The 17,398-nt window shown below is 43.6% G+C and overlaps 1 protein-coding gene across 1 annotated transcript in view; it reads right to left on the bottom strand.

Moving 5' to 3' along the window:
- Positions 1-17,398, bottom strand: part of LOC141052558 (transmembrane channel-like protein 2) — a 362,090-nt gene that overhangs the window by 37,403 nt on the left and 307,289 nt on the right. Inside the window, exons 16-17 of the mRNA XM_073549810.1 lie at positions 12,916-13,155; positions 9,614-9,739 (exon numbers count right to left, since the gene is read on the bottom strand). Coding sequence (XP_073405911.1) covers positions 9,614-9,739; positions 12,916-13,155 — 366 coding nt within the window. The remainder of the gene's footprint in view (positions 1-9,613; positions 9,740-12,915; positions 13,156-17,398) is intronic.

Raw genomic sequence — 17,398 nt, 5'->3', positions numbered from 1 at the left:
GATCGCTGTTGCGTCACAAAACTAGTGACTCAGCAGTGATCTCGCTAGTGAGAACACTATGTGTGACGGGGCCCTTAGATTTTTTTTATCTGCAAATCAGGATGATTAGATTGCCTACTTTCTTCAAGGTGAATTTTCGGTAAATAATAGTTGAGTCTACTGGTAAGTCCCTGTTCTTCAAGGCATACGGGTTTCATCTTCAATTCAGCTCATTTAATAGGAATCATTCTTCAGGAATACCTGAAGAATGTTTTTCATCATCAAATATGTCTGTGTGCTAAGGGGTTCTTGATAATTTTAGGAAGATGGGGTCCAAATATAAGAGTGTGGTTGATCGAAGATGTTTGGTGGGTCAGGACCTGTGTGTTGGTGACTTGGTGTGGTTGTCCTCATGGAACATTAAGTTGAAGGTTCCCTCTTGGAAACTGGGTCCCAGGATTATCGGTCCTTATTATATTGTGACTGTCGTCAATCCCATAGCATTCCACCTTGCCTTGCCGCCTACCTTTAGGATTCATAATGTGTTTCATTGACCTCTACTCAAGAAATATGTTGCACCCTCTGTACTATCATCACTACCACCATCTCCGGTCATTGTGGATGGAAATTTGGAATTTCAAATAGCTAAGATTGTTGATTCTCACTTAGTTCATTTGTTGCTTCAGTATCTAGTACTCTGGAAGGTATACGATCCTGAAGAGAGGATGCAGGGACCAGCATCCAACATCAATGTGGCCTGGTTAATCCAGTCTTTTTATGTGGCACACCCTGATAAATCCGGATCTGAGGTTCTGGAAGTCTCTCGTAGAAGGGGGATACTGTCAGGGGCGTAGCATGACAGAGAGGAGCAAGAACACCACAGCATCTGATTTCTCCTACTCCTGCACTGTTTAGAAGCACTTCACCTTAAAATTAAATGGAGCAGATTTCTTTTAGCAGTGCCATCATTAATCTGCTCAGTTGAGAGCTCTTGGAATCTTTCCTGCATTAAGGTTCTCTGCTGTTCACTGTTAGCCACTCCCCTCTCCTGTATATTCTGGGCCCTGGCAAACACTCATTGCCAGAGCTGGCTTCATGCTTCATGGTTAAGAGATGATGGTTTGTTGTTGTTTGAGAAGGTGTTTGGTGCTTTCACCTGAGTCTGTTGCTAGGCTTTGGTTGTGTGCCAATTCCCTTCCTTCTCCTACTTTGGTATTACCCCATCCTCCATTCCCTGGTGTTTACCTTTGCTGTTTGTTTGAGTATATTTGTATGATTGGGATTTTCCTTTATCCCCGTTTGTATTACTTTGTTAGTCTGATTGGTGCATTACGGTACACTACTACTCCCCTCTTCCCTGGGTGAGGGAAGGGTACAGACTGAGGGCAGATTCAGGAGCTAAGTAAAGGCACATGGCCCCGGCTTGTTCACCATCAGAAGTAATCCGGGGAACAGGGCAAGCTAGGGCGCCCCTAGCGTTAGGGACAGGGAAGGAGCCCCTGGTCCCGAGACACCCGACAAGAGAATCATGGCAAATATTTTCTCTGAAATGCTGGGGTGTTTCAAAGAATAATATATCAATCATTCAGCCAGACGTCGATTACTGTCATCTAGACTTGGGCAATGGATTGACAGGTTCAGTTTAACTCCTGTATTTCCAGCCAATTAGATCAGTACACAAGGGACACATTTTAACAGTCTACATAACTAGAGTCACCTTTTTATCCACAATGGAAAGAAAAAATTCTGTAGCACTCTCACCACAATCTTTTTATGCCTTTATTATATCCAATTTAGAATGCAGGTACAACATTTTTAGCCTAGTAATAATAAATATTGATCCCATTAGCAGGGTCGGACTGGCCCACTGGGATACCGGTGAAATGCCCGGTAGGCCTCTGGGCCCCAGAGAGGAGGAAGACGAAAAAAAAATTTAAGGACGCGGGCCCTTTAAAACGGAAAGAGGCAGAGGCGCGCGCGGGTGCATGGACGCTGTTCCGACCCATCGCTAGGACCAGGGCCGGCGGCACCACCACCCGATGAACCCAGGTAGGCGCTGGGGGCCCTTGGCGAACGGGGAGTGGGACAGACAGCATGGGGTTCATCTGTGAGTCGGGGGAGCCCGGTGCCAGCTCTGGCATCAGGGCCCCCCTCTAATACTCACCTCTCCTCGTTCAGGCAGCTGCAGTGTCTTCAGTGCCCTCTGACTCTGTGACGTCTCACTGCAGAGGGAGCTATGATGTCATCATTGCGCACTCAGCCTCTCTGTCCTGAGCGCTGCAGAGTCGGGAGAGACACTGAGTGTACAGGACCTGCGGTGGCAACGGGAGAGGTGAGTACTTGATTTTTTTTTTCTTCATGTATGCAGCATTACATGGGCCCCATAATGAGCTGCAGGGAGGAGCAGGGGGGAACATAGTATGCTGCATGGGGGGGCCATAGTATGCTGCAGGGGTGAAGGCCATAGTATGCTGCATGGTGGAGCAGGGGGGCTGAGGGCCCATAATGTGCTGCATGGAGGAGCAGGGGGGGCCCATAGTATGATGCAGGGGGGCATATAGTAGGCTGCAGGGTGGCCCATAGTATGCTGCAGGGGGGCAAAGTATGCTGCATGGAGGAGCAGGGGGGGCCATAGTATGCTGCAGGGGGGCCCATAGTATGCTGCAGGGGGTAAGGCCATAGTATGCTGCATGGAGGAACAGGGAGGGCTGGGGGCCCATAATGTGCTGCAGGGGGGCCCATAGTATGCTGCAGGGGGGCCCCATAGTATGCTGCAGGGGGGCCCCATAGTATGCTGCAGGGGGGCCCATAGTATGCTGCAGGGGGGCCCATAGTATGCTGCAGGGGGCCCATACTATGCTGCAGGGGGGCCCATACTATGCTGCAGGGGGGCCCATACTATGCTGCAGGGGGGCCCATACTATGCTACAGGGGGCCCATACTATGCTGCATGGTGGAGCAGGGGGGGCCATAGCATGCTGCAGGGGGGCCATAGCATGCTGCAGGGGGGCCATAGTATGCTCAATGGAGGAGCAGGGGGGCCCGGGGGCCCATAATGTGCTGCATAGAGATGAAGGGGGGCCATAGTATGCTGCATGGAGGAGCAGGGGGGCCAGGGGGCCCATAATGTGCTACATGGAGGAGCAGGGGGGGCCGGGGGCCCATAATGTGCTGCATGGTGGAGCAGGGGGGCCATAGTATGCTGTATGGAAGAGTAGGGGAGGCCATAATGTGCTGCATGGAGGAGCAGGGGAGGCCATAGTATGCTGCATGGAGGAGCAGGGGGGGCCGGGGGCCCACAATGTGCTGCATGGAAGAGCAGGGGAGGTGATAGTATGCTGCATGGAGGAGCATGGGAGGCCATAATGTGCTGCATGGAGGAGCAGGGGAGGCCATAATGTGCAGCATGGAGGAGCAGGGGGGCCATAATGTGCTGCATGGAGGAGCAGGGGAGGCCATAATTTGCTGCATGGAGGAGCAGGGGAGGCCATAATGTGCTGCATGGAGGAGCAGAGGAGGCCATAATGTGCTGCATGGAGGAGCAGGGGGGCCATAATGTGCTGCATGGAGGAGCAGGGGAGGCTATAGTATGCTGCATGGAGGAGCAGGGGGGGCCGGGGGCCCACAATGTGCTGCATGGAAGAGCAGGGGAGGTGATAGTATGCTGCATGGAGGAGCAGGGGAGGCCATAATGTGCTGCATGGAGGAGCAGGGGGGCCATAATGTGCTGCATGGAGGAGCAGGGGAGGCCATAATGTGCTGCATGGAGGAGCAGGGGGGCCATAATGTGCTGCATGAAGGAGCAGGGGAGGCCATAATGTGCTGCATGGAGGAGCAGGGGAGGCCATAATGTGCTGCATGGAGGAGCAGTGAAGGCCATAATGTGCTGCATGGAGGAACAGGGGAGGCCATAATGTGCTGCATGGAGGAGCAGAAGGCCCATAATACTGTATGAAGGAGCAGGTGCCCCATAATACTGTATAGAGGAGCATTATATGGGGCCCATAATACTCTATGGTGGACTATGAGATGCCCTTAACACTGTATGGTGGACTATGTGGTTGCCCATAATACTGTATGGCGGACAATGTGGTTGCCCATAATACTGTATGGTGGACTATGAGGTGCCCATAATACTGTATGGCGGACTATGAGGTGCCCATAATACTGTATGGCGGACTATGTGGGTGCTCATAATACTGTATGGTGGACAATATGGTTGCCCATAATACTGTATGGCGGACTATGTGGTGCCCATAATATTGTATGGTGGACTATGTGGTTGCCCATAATACTGTATGGCAGACTATATAGTTGCTTATAATACTGTATGGAAGACGATGTGCCCATATATTGTATTACATCTGTATTTTTTTATCTGTGCATCAGGAATCGTGGCATGTGTTAAAGGACCCCATTGACACGCTGTCGCCCAAAGCCCACGAAAACCTGCAGCTGACCCTGGTGACAACGCACATCAAGATGAATGCCGACTGCAGCTGTGACAGGGCGCTCTGCTCTGTGACAGGCCATTCGTCGATGTCACATAGCAGTTTTGTTAAATGACTCCTGCAACTTTTGATATGCCGGCAGCCTTTCAATGTTACTGGTATGTGACATCAGCACGCGGCCTGTCACAGAGTAGAGCGCCCTGTCACAGCTCCATTCGGCAGTCATTTTAAACAACCACGGTGAATATGAAGCCAAAAGAGGATGCCAGGAAGCGCAAGAAGGTGAGAAGAATCCCCCCCTCTGTGATTGGGCTAGGTAGTGGCCATAAAGGCGGACATAGGGGCCTAGGAATGGGACGTTATTAAAGTGGACACGGGCCCAGGATGAGGACATTATTACTGGATAGGGACCTTATTAAAGTGGACAATGGGGTCCAGGATGGGGACATTAAATAAAGGTGTGACATAATTACTGTATAGAGGTCAGGATGAGGAATATACATAATTGGTTTATGGTGGCAAGTGGGGACATAATTACTGTAGGGGCCAATCAGGGGACATTATTACTGCTGTACTTTACTTTTCAGGTTACTGTCATGGGGAGAACAAAAGGGGGTCCTGCTACTTTGCCAGGCGGCACTATGTCTTTTTTTTCTTCATCTGACATAGTGTAGAAGTCGGAGAAAATAGTGGGGAATGTGCTCTGGAAGCGATCATCTATAGATAACTATTATTTTCTGCAGAGACGAGTTCTTGCTGGAATAAGTAATGGCAGTCTGCACTGGATGAAGATGAAAGACTTCAACTACAAACGTCACCGGTGAGTCAGTGTGTTACTCGTACACTTACACTATATACTGTACACTGTGTACAGAGTTCCTGTGTATAATGTCACTGCTGGTAATTACAGTGTTGTTAGTATTGTGGTTTGTATTCATAATCAGAATTGTAGTATTCGGTCACTATGTGGTGGTAATTTGTGGTCTGGTCACGGTGTGGCAGTATTTCTCCTTGTATGTGGTATTATTTGGTCCCTATATGCTGGTACTATGTTATATTATTCGGTTACTGTGGTGGTAATATGGTAATATGTGGTCTGGTCATTGTGTAGTGGTATTTGTCTCTTGTATGTGGTATTATTCAGTCACTATGTGATCTGTTCATGGTATGGTGGTATTTGTCCCTGTGATGTATTATTACTTGGTCACTATGTGGTCTTGTAATGGTGTGGCGAAATTGTCCCTTGTATGTAGTATTATTCGGTCACTATGTGGTCTGGTCATGGTGTGGTGGTATTTCTTCCCTGTATGTGGTAGTATTGGTCTTGGTATAGGGGACTGTGTTGTGTATGGTGGTCATTTGTTCTCTCTGATATTATGAGAAGATTCTTTATTTCCATTAGAGATTAAATACTTTGTACACAGCAGCAGAGATGCACTTACAGGGGGCTTCCTGTGGAATAAAGAATAATCACCTATCCACAGGACAAGTGATAACATATTTATTGGTGAGGGTTTAACTACTTGGACCCAATTGGCAGAATGTGGAGCTTTTATCCCCATTAGACTGGAGTGGCATGTCTGACTTGATCACTGATCCATTCATTCCCTCAGTGGCTGCACTTATTTTTTTTATAGAAGCCCCAAAGAGAATGAATGGAGCTTTGGTCAGATATCACACCTGCCACTCCATTTTAAAATGGGGATAAGTGTCCTATCAGGGATAAAACTTCCTCATTCTTCCAATCAGTGCAGTTTCTAATGGTCGGATCTAAGTGATCACCTATCCTGTGGAGCCCATGGACCAGTGATAACTTGTTTTAACCAAAGAACCCCATTAATGTAAGTTACTGTAATTATACATCCCGGTTATGGGGGCGCACAGTAGATGTGCAGGAGCCGCCTGTGTTTTACAGCCGATGCTCCACTATAATGGGGATAACGACTGAGAGATATTTGCATATAACTGTAGGGTGGGCCCCTAGAGTCCATTCCCCTGGTGGGCCCCAGACACCCCAGTCCGATCCTGCCCATTAGAATAATGTAATTTAACTGAAATAGTTCATCCCAGGGGCATTTATCATATTTATCATATATTCTTTGCACAGGATATGTGACAAATTGTGATCAGAGGTAGTCCAACCTTTGAGACCCTACCAATGCTGAGAATGGGGGTTTAAAATTCATAAATAAATAGATCAGTAACGCATGTGACTGATTCCTTCTATTCATTTCCTTGGGTAAAAGGAAGCTGTAGAGCACATCCATGATATCTACTCCCAAAGACAGTATATGAAATTGTGGGCATGGTTGCTTACTGCAGCTGCAATTACACAGGATCCACAAGACTGCTGACATCCTTGTGTTCCGCAGGGCTGTGATCAGTTGACCCCCACAGATTGTACTTTTTTTCTCTATCATGTTGATAAGTAATAAATGTTGGTTGAATAACCCCTTTAACCCCTTTACCCCGAGGGTGGTTTGCACGTTAAAGACCGGTACAAATTTTACAATTCTGACCACTGTCCCTTTATGAGGTAATAACACTGGAACGCTTCCATGGATCTCGGTGATTCTGAGATTGTTTTATTCGTGACATATTGTACTTCATGATAGTAGTACAATTTATTGGAAATTTGGCGAAAATTTAGCATTTTTCCAACTTTGAATTTTCATGCCCTAAAATCACAGAGATATGTCACATAAAATGCTTAATCAATAACATTTCCAACATTTACATCAGCACAATTTTGGAACCAAACTTTTTTTTGTTAGGACGTTATAAGGGTTAAAAGTTAAACAGTTTTAAACAGTTTATCATTTTTACAACATAATTTTTTTAGGGACCACATCACATTTGAAGTTACTTTGAGGGATCTATATGGTAGAAAATACCCAAAAGTGACACCATTCTAAAAACTGCACTCCTCAAGGTGCTCAAAGTCACATTCAAGACATTTATTAACCCTTCAGGTGCTTCGCAGGAATTTTTGGAATGTTTTAAAAAAATGAAGTTACCTTTTTTTTTACAAAAAAACTACTTCAAATCCAATTTTTTTTATTTTACCAAGGGTAACAGGAGAAATTAGACCCCAAAAGTTTTTATGCAATTTGTCCTGAGTACGCTGATACCCCATATATGGGGGTAAACCACTGTTTGAGTGCACGGCAGAGCTCGGAAGGGAAGGAGTGCCGTTTGACTTTTTCAAAGCAAAATTGGCTGGAATTAAGATCGGATGCAATGTTGCGTTTGGAGAGCCCCTGATGTGCTTAAACAGTGGAAACCCCCCACAAGTGACACCATTTTGAAAACTAGACCCCCTAAGGAACTTATCTAGATGTGTGGTGAGCTCTTTGAACCCCCAAGTTCTTCACAGAAGTTTCTATAGGGCCATACAAATACAAAATCATATTTTTCCCACAAAAATGATATAATGACGTAGTCTCGCGTGACTCTAGCGGTCTCGCGAGATCGCTATAGCAACGCGAGACTACGTCATCACAGGTCTTGCAAGGCATTACTGGGAACGCTGTGGCCCGGGATGGCAGCGCGGGACGCCGGAAGGTAAATATACCCCAATTTTTTTATTTTTTTTTAGCATTTTAACATCCTATCTTTTACTATTGACGCCGCATAGGCGGCGTCCATAGTAAAAACCTGGTCACACTTGTCAAACACTATGTTTGACGAGTGTGACCAATCTGTCAATCACTTTCCAAGCGATGCTTCAAATCGCTTGGAAAGTGCTTGAATATCGCACTCAAAAATCGCGGCAAAATCGCGATCATAATCGCGGTAAAATCGCGCGGAAAAAAACGCGCGATTTCTGGGAAGGAGTCCGGTTTTTAGTGAGCGTTTTAAAACGCTACGTGGGCACATAGCCTAAAAGACGCTTTTTATTGCAAAAACAGTTTTTGCATCACCGTATTTTGAGAGTTATAATTTTCCCATATTTTGGACCACAGAGTCATGTGAGGTCTTGATTTTTGTAGGACGAGTTGACTTTTCATTGGTACCATTTTTGGGCACATTTCAGTACTACCTAATGAAGATAGTATAGAACTATTGAAATGTGTTGTGGAGATTGAAAGGTAATAAAGGTTTGTTAACCAGATTGCTGTCTCTACATTTGTCCCTTATCTCAGCACTCCACAGAACGCTACAATTTTTTTTCCTTCACCATTCCATATCCCTCCTCCTGAGGGTTTGTGGCAGGAGCAGCTACGAGCCTAGTCAATTCCATTGAGAAGCTTAAGGACCTGAGGTGTCCGGGCAATGCTGGATCCACACTTCCCAGGGGTGCACAACCCTATTAGATGAGCGGCCACTTGGTCCCTGATTGATAATACATTTAATCACCAGGTTTCACACATTTTGTGCTCCTTGCTTTTGTTCTCATTACACTTAGCTTGAGTAGACTCAGAGAGAAACGTCGACGCCCTTCAAACTCCAAGAGGACACTAGCAGACTCAACCAAGCCTCAGAGAAGTGCAAATAGGAGTTGCAGGTGATGTTTCCTAACAGGAAGTTGGAAGTTATGAATACCCAGGTCCAGGTGTGGCCATTAGCACCAGGGGAGGTGGCCACTAGTCTGCAAAGCAAACAACTGAGACCTTCTGCAGACAGATGCAGTACAACGGTCTGCACCATCTGACATCCGTGACACAGGGTTTGCGTCCGAACCTCAGTAAAATGGGTGTCAGGCATATTTACTGTAATGATGTCGACAGAGTCAATGTGAGCTCTGACGTGCATCATTCTTGGGTGAATGCGCCTATTGCATGCAGACTCTCAGATGTGGTCTCCGATGTCTGGGTGTCCACCTCCAGTAGGTGTATACACCCAAAAATGATGCACAACGGAGCAAACGTTTACTCTGTCGGCATCGTTATAGTCAATGGCCCTGTCGCTGCATAGGCTCGAAACCCTCTTTGCTGGGCATTGGGGACCAGGCCCTGATGGGATCACTGAACGTAAGCAAGAAAGTAATGTGAAAGGGGCCTAAGGGGTTCTGCTCTGTATTTCAGATTGTTACGGGCGAATAATCAAATCTCTTTAAACATAATTTTACTAACAGTGCCCTTGAATCTTTGTTACTTACAAGCCACGGGCTTAATATTAATTAAAGCTGATATAATTTAGAATCCTGTCATTAACATATAAGGTTTTCACACAGTACTCACATCATAAGGAGAATGGCTGGTATGATTAATCCAGGATTTGCAATGGAACTAAGAATTTTGGCAACAAAAGGTGGGAAGTCCATTTCCATAGTTTCTTGGATTACATCAAACATTTTCTTCTTCCCACTGGGAGTAAAAAAGTGTTACTTTTCTTATACAGAGAAACATTATAATATATAACCTATACGTAATATGCTGATAATATCATTTATTGTAATAACTTGAGCAGGTTAACAAATGTGGTCAGGATTAATAATTCCTAGACAAAGGATCAAATCAAATTGCTCAGAATTAAGAAAAAACAGATAAAATGATTGTTTCCATTTGGCACCTCGGCCTACATGTCATTTATCAAGGCATATGTAATGTTAACCAGTCAGTTTACTTGCATGTGTTTGACAACAAGTACTGAAAATTAGCAACTTGATACTGTACTGTATATTAGAATTAGTCTTAAATATTACTATATATTATGTACCATTTGTTTAATATTTGATTGTCTATTTTATTTAATGCAAAGTCTGACATGACAAAAATTGCAACATACATGGTTACCTATATACAGTACTTAAAGTGGCTGCCTGTTTTAGAAAATGAATTTTCAAATACCCATATTAGAGAATTCAGAGTCAAAGTCCCTGTTGATGACCCTAAATGGAGACTGACTATGTTGCGCATCACTCACTTTGGAGAATCTGACATGTCTGAGCCTTACATAGAGAAATTGAGAAATGTGTGTTGCTTCAGTCACTCTGTGGTGCCACTGCTGCAATATGAAACACGTGGCGCTGGAATGCTAAAACACAAAGATATTTTTGCACCTCCAATAAAAAAAAATTGAGTCACTGACCAATAAAATATTATTTTCTTTATTTCAAGAGCGTAAGCGGGACAAATAACATCAACAAACAGCAGGCAGCCTGTGGCCATTTCACGAAGTGTCTGACGCTTCCTCAGGGCCTCATATTTTTGAAAGCCACCAAAACTTTTTTTTTTGTAAATATTAAAAGTAACTGCCTATTTTCTGGCTGTAACTTATAAACTTTTGAGACTGAACATTGCAGTTTTAACCCCTTCACTCCTCATTCCTGTTTTCACCTTCCTGAACAGGCCAATTTTTTCAATTTTAACCACTGTCACTTTATGAGGTAATGACTCTGGAACGCTTCATTAATTCCCACTGATTATGGGAATGTTTTTTTGTGACATATTGTACTTCATGATAGTGGTAAAATTTCTTTGATATGACTTACATTTATTTGTGAAAAAATTGGAAATTTGGTGAAATATTGATTATTTTGCAATTTTTAAACTTTTAGTTTTTATGCCCTTAAATCAGAGAGTCATGTCACACAAAATAGTTAATAAATAACATATCACACATGTCTAATTTACATCAGCACATTTTTTGAAACATAAGGCTTTTTTAATGAAGTTATAAGGGTTAAAACTTCATCTTTAATTTCTTATTTTTACAGCAAAATTTCCAAAACCACCTTTTTAGCCACCACATCACATTTGAAGTGAATTTGAGGGGCCTATATGACAGAAAATACCCAAAAGTGACACCATTCTAAAAACTGCAAGTCTCAAGGTGCTCAAAACCACATTCATGGAGTTTATTAATTCTTCAGGTGCTTAATAGGAATTAATGAAATGTGTAAGGAAAAATAAATCATTTCACTTTTTTTAACAGAAAATTTCCGTTACACCAATTTTTTTTTACTTTCACAAGGGTAGCAGGAGAAAATGTAGGATACAATCTGTTGTGCAATTTCTGCTGAGCACACTGATACCTCATATGTGTGGGAAAACCACTGTTTGGGTGCACAGCAGGGCTCAGAAGAGAAGCCATTTGACTTTTTGAATATAAAATTTGCTAGCATAATTAGCAAACACCATGTTGTGTTTTGAGAGCCACTGATGTGTCCAAACAGTGGAAACCCCCAACAAGTGACACCATTTTGGAAACTAGCCCCTTCAGGGAAGTTATCTAGATGTGTGGTGAGGACTTGAAACCTCAGGTGTTTCACTGAAGTTTATAATGTTATGCCGTGAAAATAAATAAAATCACATTTTTCCCACAAAAATGTTTTTTAGACAAAAATTTAGCATTTTCTTAAGGGTAACAGGAGAAATTGCACCATACAATTTGTTGTACAATTTCTCCTGAGTCCGCCGATACCCAATATGTGGAGGAAAAGTACTGTTTGTGTGCACCACAGGTCTTGGAAGGGAAGGAGCGCCATTTGACTTTTTGAATGCAAAATTTGCCTGAGCAATTAGCAGACGCCATGTGCATTTGGAAAGCCCCTGAAGTTTATAACGTTGAGCCATGAAAATAAAAAAAATAAAATTTTTCCCAATTTTACATTTTCACAAGGGTAACAGGAGAAAATAAACCCCAACATTTATTGTGCAATTTCTCCTGAGTACATCGATACCCCATATATGGTCAAAAACTTCTTTTGAGGCACATGCAAGGCTCAGAAGGGAAGGAGTGCCATATTACAGTGCAGAATTTGCTGCACTGGATTGTGTGTGCCATATTACATTAGCAGAGCCCCTGAGGTGCCAGAACAGCAGAAACCCCCATAAGTGACCCCATTTTACAAACTACCCCTCCCAATGAATTCATCTAAGAGTTCAGTGATCATATTAACACAACCGGTGGGTCACAGATTTTTATACCATTGGGCAGTGAAGAAAAAATCTTTTACAGTGCTAGCACTGATCACGGGCGTTGCTGCAGGGTGTCTGCTCTCACATAATTGCGGCGGCACTCAGAGTGAGGAGCAGTGTACATATATGGCAGTTTTTGGGAACACAGCTCCCGCGGAGCTGTATATATGCGGCGCAGGTCAGGAAGGGCTTAAACTTAATACTAATAAAATAACTAAATAAATATTGTGTCTTATAACTGCAGCATAATTGACAGTAGCAGGTCAGAGATGCAGCCAGCAATTCCCTCCAGAAATCGCATATCCATGTTTCAGCAGAAAGCAGAGATCATAAGCGGAGGGTACCAGAGAGGTGAATATTACTTTTTTTAACTTATTTTTTTACATACTATGAGTATTTTGTAAAAACATTTTTACTCATCAGACAACCATTTTAAGTTCAGCTGAATATGCATGTGTGCTCAATAGTGAAAGCAGATTACACAGCGGCCATACAAAGTAATTGAAAAGGAAACAATATACAGATAATTCTAGTTGGTCAAAAAACACGAACAGTTCACTGCAGCTTGAATTACAGCACATACTTAACAAAAGCAATAAAACATCTGATTTTTATTGTACCTGAAAGGCCCACAGTCAAATGAGGGCGGAAGAGACATGATTGTGTAGGCTACTGGCAGTAGACTCAAGAAAAGGATGAGCAGAAGAAGTCCCATATAAAAGTTGTTTGATTTAGATGCTTTAAATACACGTTCATGGGGGACGTTACTACTCATAACAGCCCAACATTGGAAGTACATAGAGGTCAGTAACCTAAGGACATTGATTCCTATCAATCCAGGAGCATAAAAAGAGCCCATCCTGCAATGAACAAAGATAAAACATAGGTACTCAGTTAATACCAGCAAACATTTAGATGATTGCACAAATTATGAACTAGTCACTTATTTGATTGTAAGCCAAAGTGGAGGATGAATAAACATGAAAGAATTGTGAATGTACAGCAACATTAGGAACTGGTGATTTGCTTTCGTTTGAGGATATCATGTATGCTAATGTGGCGCCCCTGATGCTCAGTCGCCACAGAAGTACTGCACCTTCTCCTAATGTGTAGGGCCCCACCGCCTAGGTAAGCTGGGAACGCCTTTCCACACTCCAACACCTGCATCCCATACACAGGATAGTTCAGCACTGATCACATTGCGGCTCATGCTTAGAGGGTAGCAGAGCACCTCTGGTGATTCCTTGCTTCGTAACACGAGATGTGCTGGGAGGTGGGTGGAGTTAGATATAAAAGAGTGGGAAGGTTTAGAATTGGAGTTCAGTTCAGTCTGAGAGCAGGCTGACATGAGGTCAGCCTGAGGGGAGCTCAAGGCGGAGGAAGGCAGTCAGTCAGGAGAGGCTGAGGACTGGTCTTAGTGGAACGAGCTCCCTAGGAGAGGAAGAGAGGAATGAGTGCTGCAGCTGTCTCTGTGATCTGAGTCAGCTGGCACGGGAAAGAGTACAGAAGGAGAAAGACGAAGAACTGCAACCTAAGCTTTCATAAGAGAGAGAAGGAACAGCGCGGAACGAAGGAGTAGGAGAACAGAGAGGAGTTGTGGGTTGGAAGAGGAACCCTGCCTATAGGTTCTCAGCGCAAGGCCAGGGCCCGGTCCCCGAGGTTGTATGGACACTTATGGTTCTGCAGCAGACACCGGTGGAGTAGGAGGCTGTAAATGCACTACTCCCATCTAAGACTTGGGACACAACAGCAACACGGATAGAGAGCTGGGATCCAGGAGGTCCCTGATCAGGCTACAGCTGTCTGTCATACAAGTAGCGTTGTTAGGAACATCTGACAGGAGGAACTTCAGAGTAACCATGGTACTGGAGCTCTTCACACTAAAAGGCGCACTAGAGGAGTCGTTCAGGAAAGGTACATGTTGGCGGAGTGTTGGAGAAGAGAAGCCTAACTTGCCCAGGAGGTTGATTGAGTCTCTGCCCCGGAGGACACGGCATGGAAGCGGGCACCAGTGGTTACCAAGAACTGTGAGTAAAGCGTTGAAACTGTAAGCCCTGGTGTCTTCCAGTCATTGTGCGCCAACACCGTCAGCACCGCTACATCTGGGTACCATCCTTTACACTACCTGCGCCTACACACTGCCCTGGGGCTACAGCTTCACCTGTGGGGAGCTATACCATCTATGCTGCAACACACCATCAGCCCCAGAGGATCTGCACGCAGCGTTGGCTTAACATCTTGCTTGCCAAACACCACAGGTGGTATCACGAACTATTCAATTCCATTAACTACAAACCACCATAGTGGCACTATGTGTTTCATGTCATGGACTATGAGGTCCTTTTCTATGTTGTGGACTATGAATGTGCTCTTCCATGTTGTGGACTGTGAGTGTGCTCTTCCATGTTTCAGATGAATGCAAAAGCTGCCTGCTATTACATGCATTAGTCTGGTCCAAAAAAATGGACCAGGCTAATGTTAGCTGCGACTTTTTTCTCTGCAAGATCAGATGGTGATCATTTTAAATTATGCAAGTTACCATTTAGCACTGAGCATTGTATATTTTAGTTTTATAAACAACAGAAATTACATTTGATTTTAAGGCTTTTGTATAATTTTGGTTACATTTAGATTTTCTACTTTTTTCTGATGCTAAATAATAAATTGATGTTAAGGAATGTAAAACATATATATACAGCTCTGGCAAAAATTAAGAGACCACTGCACAGTTTTATAAAAATATACTTCTCTACATGTCTGACAGCCATTCTACTCCAGTGTCAGTTGAATTCCAACCAGAGTACACCTTATTCTACTTATTGTGCTTCTGATTAGGTGATCACCTGATCCAAATCTTATTTAATGAAGGAAAGTATTAAAAACTCTGCTGTGGTGTTCACAATCCTCTTGCAATAGGACAAGATGAATAGCAAAACAATGCTAGTAACATCCCACAAGTATTAGGAATGAGAAAATAACTTTTAACCATGCCAAAGAAGTTGAAAAGAAAAGTCTTGAGTGAGGAAAAGAAGGGCTCAATTCTGGCTTTACTAGCAGAGGGATACAGTGAGCGTCATGTTGCCTCCATCCTTAAAATTTCTACGATGGCAGTCCAATACAACAAGGCCAAGCAGCAGACATTGGGGACAACAAAGCTACAGACTGGCAGAGGGCAAAAACAACTCTCCACTGACCAGGAAGACCGTCATCTTAATTGAATGCCACTCAGCAACCGCAGGATGACATCAAGTGACCTACTAAAGGAATGGCAAATGGCAGCTGGGGTGAAGTGTATGGCAGTAACATTTTGTAACAGGCTCCTAGAGACAGGGCTCAAGTCATGTAAAGGTAGAAAAAAAGCCTTTCATCAATGAGAAGCAAAGGAGAGCCAGGCTGAAGTTTGCCAAAGACCATAAGGATTGGACCATAGAGGACTGGAGTAAGGTAATCTTCTCTGATGATATATGCAAAAGAAAAGGAGTACACATCTATTATATAAAGCTCAAGTGTGTGTATGTCCAGGATAGGCATCCGCACCGTCGCTGCTACAGCCACAAAATTTGGCACAGTCACACGTCTGGACCCCGAGAGTGTCATAAGCTATGTTGTGAGGCGAAATTTTAACCCTGCGTGTTCCAATTCACCAAACAATTTTACCCTATCTACATACTGGGGAAAAAGTGTGCGCGTATCAAGCCCCGCCCCTCATTATGTCACAATGGTTGCCATGGCGACGCTGATGTCATCATAGGTTGCAAGCCCCACCGCTCATTATGATGTCATAATGGTTGACTGTGGGATAGAGGATGTGTGATGGGTATATGGGCACTGGACTATGGGATGGAGGATATGTATGACAGGTATATGGGCACAGGACTATGGGATGGAGGATGTGTGATGGGTATATGGGCACTGGACTATGGGATGGAGGATATGTATGATGGGTATATGGGCATGGGACTATGAGATGAAGGATGTGTGATGGATATATTGGCACTTGACTATGGGATGGCGAATATGTATGATGGGTATATGGGCATGGGACTATGGGATGGAGAATATGTATGATGGGTATATGGGCATGCGACTATGGGATGGAGGATGTGTGATGGGCATATGGGCACTCGACTATGGGATGGAGGATATGTGTGATGGGTATATGGGCATGGGCCTATGGGATGGCGGATATGTGTGATGGGTATATAGGCACGGGACTATGGGATGGAGGATAATTATAATTTGTTGTAACTAACCACAGTTAGTTACTATGCCCAGGCAACGCCGGGCTCTTCAGCTAGTTACCCATAAAATTGTAACCAATTTATTAATTTATCACAATGGACAAATCATCAAAATAGAAGATTGGTAAAATTACATTGAGAAATTTAACAATGTGAAGGACACATGGCAATAGGTCTGACACATTTACATAATTATGGGACTGGGATTCAGAGATCATAGAAATTATATCATGATGATAAAATATCCCATATCTATATCTATTATAACACTATCTAAATGCCAGAAAGTCACCAAAAAGATAGCTATGGGTATAACAGACTCAAATAAGACTCACCATAAATATGGCCCCATAGAAATCCTATAAATACAAAAGCCACATCCAGCATTAAAATGGAATCTCACCCAGATCGGTCCCAGTAAATGGTCAGATCGTGCAGCCCAACGCACGTTTTGAGTGGGCTTCCTCAGGGGGCTGCACGATCTGACCATTTACTGGGACAGATCTGGGTGAGATTCCATTTTAATGCTGGATGTGGCTTTTGCATTTATAGGATTTCTATGAGGCCATATTTATGGTGAGATAGTCTTATTTGAGTCTGTTATACTAATAGCTATCTTGTTGGTGACTTTCTGGCATTTTGATACTGTTATAATAGATATAGATATGGGATATTTTATCATCATGATATAATTTCTATGATCTCTGAATCCCAGTCCCATAATTATGTAAATGTGTCAGACCTATTGTCATGTGTCCTTCACTTTGTTAAATGTCTCAATGTAATAATTTTAACAATCTTCTATTTTGATGATATGTCTATTGTGATAAATTAATAAATTGGTTATAATTTTATGGATAAT

This window comes from Dendrobates tinctorius, unplaced genomic scaffold (genome assembly GCF_039654945.1).
Source record: "Dendrobates tinctorius isolate UK_male_01 unplaced genomic scaffold, ASM3965494v1 ptg000162l, whole genome shotgun sequence".
NCBI lineage: Eukaryota > Metazoa > Chordata > Amphibia > Anura > Dendrobatidae > Dendrobates > Dendrobates tinctorius.
Note: the sequence above shows the minus strand (reverse complement) of the source record. Positions and strands in the feature narration are given on the sequence as shown.